The sequence below is a fragment of the Hydra vulgaris genome, chromosome 10 (genome assembly GCF_038396675.1).
Source record: "Hydra vulgaris chromosome 10, alternate assembly HydraT2T_AEP".
NCBI lineage: Eukaryota > Metazoa > Cnidaria > Hydrozoa > Anthoathecata > Hydridae > Hydra > Hydra vulgaris.
Window position 1 is genome coordinate 47,143,553 of NC_088929.1, and position 8,948 is coordinate 47,152,500.

Here is an 8,948-nt window from a genome sequence, read left to right on the forward strand (position 1 = left end):
AAGAGACCCATTATAATATTTTTTTTTTGAAAAATAATAAAATTCCAGTATTTTTTATTATATAGAGGCTCGGCTGAAAAAAAAATTTTTGGTCTAATATTGAATATTATGTTGTGTATACCTTTGTATGAATAAAAAATAAAATAGGGAACTGCCCCATTTTTACCCTTAAACATCAGACAGGTCCCTAATATTATAGAAAAAAAATTTCTTTAATGGTATGCCATGCTGGGTCTCAAAAGAACCAAAATTTTTTTAAAATCACAAAAATAATAATCTCATTTTATCAAAACAACTTAAAAAAAAAACAATTTTAATAATGTTAAAAAATGACAGCTTTTACACAGTACAATGTTAACTAATATTTTTACACAGTATAATGTTAATCTAAATACAAAATAATAATAATTTTTTTATATAATACTTTTAAAATTTTTATAAAATTTCACTTCTTTTGAGACCCATCATGACATACTTTTAAAAAAAAATTTGTAAAACATTGGCGAATAAGTATGGAGTATTGTGATGAAAGTCACACTTTTTTAATTTTTATATACACACTCATTTTGTCATATTTAAACACAAAGAGTTTAACAACCATAGATGAGTTTTTGACTTTGTAAAAATCCTGGAAATTTTTTCCTATGAAAATACGAAGGTATGTGGGTATATTCTGGAATGTTGGTAAAGGGATAAATAAACTAATAACAGCTGAATAATTATGTTTCTCTAAAATTCTCTAAAATCTAAAATAATTATGTTTCTCTAAAATTCTCTAAAATTATAATATCTCAGTTTTACCGTAAACAATCTGCAAAGCGTAATAATTTGTTTACTTTTTAAATATAAAATGTCAGACAATGGCTCAGAAATTAATACCTTTTATTTGAATAACTTTCTTCTGTGAAACATTTAAGTAAGTAAGTATGGAGTATTGTGATGAAACATTTGTCAGCTTTTCTTATTCTGCACTTTTTTGCATGACCATTAATAAATCCTTTAACCATTTTGCATCATTCATGTGTAGCGTTCTTTTTTTTCCACGTTGAACTTATATTACATAAATGATCTTTAACTTTTCTATTTTTCCAATGGAACTCCATTTTTTTTAAATAGCGTTTGGTTGGAGTTTGCAAATGACCTCAAATGTTTTTGTAACTTGGTCATGTAATATATCTCGTCTTTTAAAGTACCCTTTTGAAGTGCTGTGGTCTTGTTTGCTAATAATTGATACTTAACTGAAGCTATAGCAGAGCATGTTGAAGTATCAAGATGATTTGTCTTTTTTGTTAACTATGCAGAATGATTGCTCAATGTCATGTCTACTGAATATATTTAGACATGCCTTGATAAGTTTACTAAGCTCAAAATATTATTTACACTTAAAAATACTTAAAAATGCCAACCAATAGTCAAGACATATGGGCTTTCCATCAGCAAATACGGGTGGAAGCACTATATCTATCTGAAGTTGCATAACTTCTCGATTAAATACTACTTTATTTATATCTACAGTGGGAAAGAAAGTTGGGAGTTTTTTTAGCATTCTTTCTGTAATTTCTTGATCTTGAGACATTAGTTCGATCGCAGAGAGGCATTTTAATAAAGGTTTGTTAAAAGAAAATTTTTAAGGTTAGTTAACTGATGATTCACGGTAAGCTTTTACCAAGGTCTTAAAAAAAGATGATTTGAAGTCAGGATTTCGAATAATTATTCTTGACAAATATATACAATTTGAATGGTGATACATCTTTTTATCTTTTAGATTTAAAAATTTCGACTTTGTTCCTGTTATATTTTTTATAATTTTTGGCTTAATTTCAATTTGCTCGTCATGGATTAACGGTTCCATTTGTTCAAAAGTTAAAATAAATGATTTAAAAATAGAAAGAATTTCATCGTACAAATTAATATGAAGTAAGGTTTCATTTAATCGGAAAAATAAGCTTTTAACAATCCTAACTTTTCTTTCTGCACCTTGTTTTGTTAGCTGTTTTTCTGATAGCTTTAAATTTGGACATTCTTCATCATGGGATTTTAGAATTGATAAATTTTTCTCCAGGAATTACGGGGAAATTTCGAAATTGAGTAAAAAAAAACAGAGTCATGGAAGATGAAGTAGATGAAGAGCTATCTTTTGAATAATCATCGAACATTAAAAAATGATTAGAATAATGATATTATAACTAAAATGGTTAATTTGTTAAAATACATAACTAAATAAAATTATGAAATTTATTTAGTTATGAAATTAAATAAAATTAGAAAATTTATTTATTAAAAATATATTTAACAGAAGCACTGATTCTAATTCACTCTCAACAAGGTTGCCAGCAACTACTATGTTGTTTTTCTGCTGTATTTTGGCTTTTATTTTTTTTATTAGTTATTTTTATTCATTTAAAATTTTATCACTTTCATCTTTGTACATCTTTGTAGAGAGATGTCCTGTTTTGATAACCAAAAAATAAAAAATAAATTAAGGTGCAAGCAGGCATCATCTCAAGCATAGGTAGAGCGCAATCTAAAGCAGACAACCACCAATGAGAAAACCTTTGCATTGAAGTGCTGTATGTGACACCTGTGATTTGACAAATTTTTTTAGAAATGTACGAAGATCTGGGCTAAACTTAAAATCAATGTAGATATCATCCGTTAAATTTTCGACTACTTTGCCGAAAAAAGAAGTAAACTTTTTGACAACATTGATGACAATGATGCACATGATGACAAATATCAACATCAATATCTATCTGTCAATAATATGTAAGTAAGGAACCACACTTCTTGATTTTGTTTCAAACTTTAATTGTTAGAATATGATAAATAGGAAACTAGATTACTAAATGGAATTGCATCTTTGTTAAATAAATGAATAACAGCATTAAAAAGATTTTCAGCGTTTACCGTAACAAGCGATAATGATGCATAGTGTTTTAATACAACTTTATCACAAAAATATGCTACAAGTATACTGAGAATTTCTCATTTTCACTCGCCTATGTTAAGGGAAAACGTTTTTATTTTCATATCATAAACAAGATCAGCATGAAAAGCTTTGCCTAACCCTTCTTGCAAATTATATGAAGCAGTTGTTCTAAACCTTTTTCAAATTATTTAAAACAGAATTATCTTTAGACATTTCCTTTGCATACTCAATCATATGGGATGTTATAGATATGAAAAGATTGTGTTCACAAATAAATGCGAGTGTCATAGCTTCTGCATTTGATGTCCGGTATTTACAATAGGTTAATAGGTAGACTTCACTCTATTTGTGCAGGTACTGCCAGTATGCACATTATCCGGAGTTCTGTATGACAATATACATGTATCTGTTTTTTTAAATTAGTAAAAAATGACGACAGTATAGCTTAGATAGACTTAATCATTGCGCAGTTTTGACAATGTACTTTAAGACTTTGAGTAGCTAAGTAAAGATTTTTTACCTTTACTTCCATAATAAAAATCTTTACTACATATTACATCGTAATATGTAGTACATCGTAATTAAAACATAAAATCAAATAATATATAATTATGATGAAAGTAGATATTTAAATGTTCAGTTAGGGAACAAACTTATTATCCAGCTTTATCTATCCTTCTTATATAGGCTGAACAATACTCTTCACCATTATCTTTCTCTTGAAGCCAATTCCAGCGGAACTTGTTTTTAATATTTTATCTCAGAAATGCCAGATAAACTCTTAACTTCCATTTAATAATTTTTTCTTCTTGATTGCATTAATTGACAACAAAAAGTTTTGTAAACTTTTAAAACGGAATTTGAATTATTTAACTTTATACAAAAAGGAATTTCTAATATTTAAAAAAGTTAACTTGAATGAATTAAAAAGAAAAAAATTTGTTACAAAAATTGATCTCATGAAAATTTCAAACACATTTGTTTAAATGCAAACTTCCATTATATCTGTTCCGTTTTTTAATTTGTTTGGTTTAATATTACTAATAATAGCGCATTTCTAATGTTCATGTAAACAAACGCGTGAGGTGCATGTCACAATATGCGCTTTTTTAAAAAATAAGCATATGATACTTTTAATACAATTTGTCTTACATAAATAACACCAGTTTAAATATAAAATTTTTTTTTGAAATAAAAGATCTACATAAAAGATTATATTAAGATTATAAGAATATGAAGCGTATGAAACTTTACCATACATAAAGAAATTTGTTTTGCAATGACTTCCTAATGCAATGTATTTAAAAAAAAACAAGTTTAAAATGCTGAGTGAGACTAAATATCAAACTTATTTTGTAGTAAATTGCTTTAAACAAAATTTACTCTCACCGACCTAATTATAGGGAAGAGTTGAATAGCTAGGAGGAGTAGATTCAACGATAAAAATTCATTGGGTTGTTATAATTGTGGAGATTGGTGGAGATACATTTGAGTTAATGCAGATTAGGTTTTTTATACTTTTTAAGATTTAATTCTTACAAAATAATTATTTTTAAACACACTTTTATATCCTGTTTACATTAGAGAACTTAAGTACAAATTTACTGCATAGGGTATAATTGACTTTTTAAATATTTTTACTATATTTTTTTAGTGTACTGCATTTTTAAAACTGTTTTTCTGCTGTTTTTTGGTCAAACAATAGTCAATACTATATTTTTAAAAGCAGTACTTCAAGTTAGGACGGAGTGATATGACAGCCAGCCATCTTTTTTTAAAGTATAAAATATATAGCAATGGTATTTTGAAAATACTGAAAACCATCCCATTACGCTTTTTTTCCTTTTCAAGCACTGCTTTAAAGGTAAAAAACAAAGTTTTTATGGATTAAAGTCAAGTATATATTTTACTATATATTTTTAAAATTAAAATTAGGTAATTATAACCCTCTCTCAACTCTTTAACTTCATAACACGAATCTTGTCAAACAAGATTGATGCCTGGAGAAACAAGTTGAGTGTGGTACAAGGACATTATGGGTTGGAATCTCGCTTACAAGACAAGCCCTCTATCACTATACCACTACTGGTAGTGGTTTATATTAGTCATATACATTAGTAATTTAAAATTCAAACTATTTTAATAAAGACCAGTGACATTGCTGGGTTTGGTATCACCCAGTGCGGTAAACTTTGGTGTAACCCACTGCACCCCCTAGTGGCGCTGCTGACAATGGCATCTCTTATACAACAGTTAAAATATGAATGAATAAAAAAATAATTTAAAAAGAAAATTTACTTGTTGAAACAACTAATCAATAATATTTTTCATATTCATACTCCAAAAAAGAAATATTATGTTAAAACTAAACTGATGCAGGATAAGGCATTGTATATGAATAAGCAATATTGAGTTGATACAAGTTAAAGTTGATGCAAGCAGGAATTTGCCCTATCGAGTTTATTTAAAAGAAACTTTTAAACTGATCATTTAAACTTATTGAGTTTATTTTAAAATAATTATCATAAACAGTGATAGACGGCTTAGATAAACTAGAAAAAAAGTTCACATTGTTTACTTAAGAAGAAAAAAGATTTAGAATATATAATAAGGTGATTAACGTCTTTTTTTAAATATTTACTATATTTATTATATTTAACATAAAAATCTTAAATTTATTTGGTTCTCGCAATCTATAAAAAATTTTCTTTTGTTTAGCTTCTTCTAACATTTTTAGGAAATTCATACCATTGATAATAAACGCTTATTTAAAAAAAAAAAAAATAATACTGATTCGAAGAAAAAAAAATTCTACAATGATGTCCTTTACTAAAACTCTTTGGAATTAAACGCACTTGAATAAATTATTGAATAAAGTCTGTAGATTGCGGCATATATTTTAAAGACTTTGAGAGATTGGCTAACATAGATACGGCGAGCTTCGAGTAAAACAACAAAGTTTGTTTTTCTTGTTATATATTTATTATTTTGTTTTAATAAAATTCTGCCTAAACATTTTTTTTTTCATACTCTTTAATATGAATACAACTTGTCTCGGCACACTGGGATCCCTTTTGAAACAATCATATAGTTAATACATTAAAGGAATACTTTTCATTTTTGTGGACAGACCTTAATGTTATATTTATGAAAAAAAAATTTTGAAACTATTTTTTAAAGTTAATAAAGTGCTCCAAGAAGAAAATATTGACCTTATCACAGAGCACTGTGGAAAAATATTTAACCAAGAAGTTCATGCCTCTTTCCTTACACATGTTGCTTATTGAACCAGAGCTGGCAAAGAACCACAAACCACTAGATTCTGAGCTAAAACTATAACCACTGGCGACTTATTTTATGTAGCACAATCACGTAGCCATGCAGAGATGTGTTAGTAATTTTAATTAAAAAAAAAAAAAAATGAGTAGCCTCCTCGACTGTAGTGGACCCCCTCGGGCCTTGGGGAGGTGAATAATCTAAAAATAAAAAAAATAAAAAAAATTTTAATAGTGATCTGTAGAGTAACCTAATGGATACTTTACGCAAAGTTTAATCACTTAAGGTCCAGTCTAATGGAGAAAAAGTTTATGTTATTGACTTATAAGAAGACAACAAAATTAATTTATTATTTGAGAAATTTAATTTTCTATAAACTTTTATAATTTTGTTCATTGACTTCATATAGCTTTGAAAAACCATAATTTTAAAATTGAAATATTTATCTTTTTTTACTGATCATTTTATAACAATTAACATTATTTTAAGTCAATTTGTTATAACTTCTGAGTTCTAAGAAAATAATGAGCAAATAAGTATTAGTTTATATGGAAAATTTACCTGACTTTTAGAGACCATCTTTTAGGATTAAAAAATTGTGTCCATTATTTTTTTGGTTTTTATTAATGAACACTCATCAATTGATGCGTTTCAGAAAGTTTAGAAGAAAAAAAAGTTGACCTTAGGTAACAGATGCTTTGCATCATGTATCAGTTTAGGAAAAATCTCAATTCACCTCACTTTGATGACTTTTAACTTTTGAATGCAGCTCTTTAATCAACAAAAATTTTCTAAAAATTTGATCCACCACAACCTAATTTGATTTGTTGCAATATTTTATCTGGTTTTAAAGATCAAGCCCTTTAAAATCATTAAAAATTTAAATTCAAATATGATATAATCAACTTTAGCCAGCCATTATGGAAAAAAAATCTGAAGTCAGAATTTTTACTTTAATAGTGTTCTCTCAAAAGCTGAATCAGATATTATTCTGAAAATTTCATAACACACTTCTCTTATATATCATACCATGTTACATCACTAGGCGTGGAAGTTGAAAAGGCCACATGTAGTTTTAAAAAAAAACTTTCTTGTACATTTGAACCTGATAAAAGCGCAGACGCTAAGGGGAATTTTGTTTGTTTTTTTCTTTTACAGAAGGCTTAAAATCTGAAGAGCTCAATTAACGCTAAATAAAATGCTGTGCAAATGGGTTGAAATCTGGCCAATGCTAACTCAGCATACGAGTAGCACTTAAGTACGCAAAAATATTAGTTAATAACAAATTATACTTTTGTCTTGATGAATATTTGTGGTTGTGGTTAATATTCGTTAATATTGAATATTTGTGGTTGTGGTTGAATGAAAATTTGTGGTTGTGGTTGAATGAATATTTGTGATTGAATATTTGTGGTTGTGGTGGATGAATATTTGTGGTTGTGGTTAATATTAGTTAATAACAAATTATACTTTTGTCTTGATGAATATTTATGGTTGCTCCAATGTTAAACTAACAATATCTTCAGATATCGAATATTGTAAAGCAAAATATCTTCAGATATCGAATATTGTCAAAGTAAAAACAAAAAATTTTAACGAAATCAGAGATTTTGAGGAATTGACTTGATAAAAACTTGGTCGATTTGACAAAGATTTTATATTACCCATTTATATATTAAACATTTTAATTAAATTAAGTATATTATATATAAACCATTTATATTTAAAAACTATTGTTTTAAGATTTTAATCTTTAGTTTAGCACATTACAATTTTATTTACAGTATGTAAAAAGTAATATAACAAAAATAATAAGTAATAAAGAACAAGATTAATAATTATTAACAATTTACCTTAGCATTTCCAGTTTGAGTTCCATAATATACTTTAAAAGGTGTGTTTTCAGTTTCAACATGTTTTCCTTTTAGCTAAAATAAAAGTTTATTATAAAAACACACTGAATTATGATAATAATTGTGATGATAACAGACATGACATGCTTTAACAAAACAGGTAATTTAAGTCAGGTACAATTATTTTTAAATTTTTTTATTAAGAATGAAACTTTATCGATATCTTTAACAGGCTTGTTTTTTTTTATGATATTAACTCATGATTTAGACAACATATGCCTATATCTACATTATATGACTTTCATCAAGGTGGATGAAATGCGTTTAATATAGTCTGTGCATTAAACTACTACTTCCTCAATAGTTCTGATCATTTGCATCCACACAGAGTTATCTTTCTTAAATAATTTGTATATTGTTAACACCATTAAAATTTTTTTAATAAAATGAGAGCAATACTTGTTAAAATTTGAATTACAAAGTTTACTGAAAAATAGAAATTTGGCTTTCAGATAAATTCAGTAATAATTGCAAAATATTGTTTAACTTTCAGTTAAATTCAAATATTATTAATTTTTATCAACTAAAAAAATAACAATAGTAAATTATATGATATATTATAAATAAAATGTTTTTTAAAAAGCCATTAACCAAAAAATCTTCTTTAAGCAGGAAATTTAATTTTTATTTACTTATTTCATTTATTTATTACTATTTTATATATTTAATACATCATCATCATCATCATCATCATCATCATCATCATCATCATCATCATCATCATCATCATCATCATCATCATCATCATCATCATCATCATCATCATCATCATCATCATCATCATCATCATCATCATTCTCATCATCATTATAATGGGGCCGATAACAATT

At 26.7% G+C, this 8,948-nt stretch overlaps 1 protein-coding gene across 1 annotated transcript in view; it reads right to left on the bottom strand.

Moving 5' to 3' along the window:
* The window catches only part of LOC100207086 (S-adenosyl-L-methionine-dependent tRNA 4-demethylwyosine synthase TYW1), an 85,662-nt gene that overhangs the window by 56,809 nt on the left and 19,905 nt on the right, over positions 1-8,948 (bottom strand). The window contains exon 4 of the mRNA XM_065808170.1: positions 8,059-8,133. Within this exon, the coding sequence (XP_065664242.1) occupies positions 8,059-8,133 (75 nt within the window). The remainder of the gene's footprint in view (positions 1-8,058; positions 8,134-8,948) is intronic.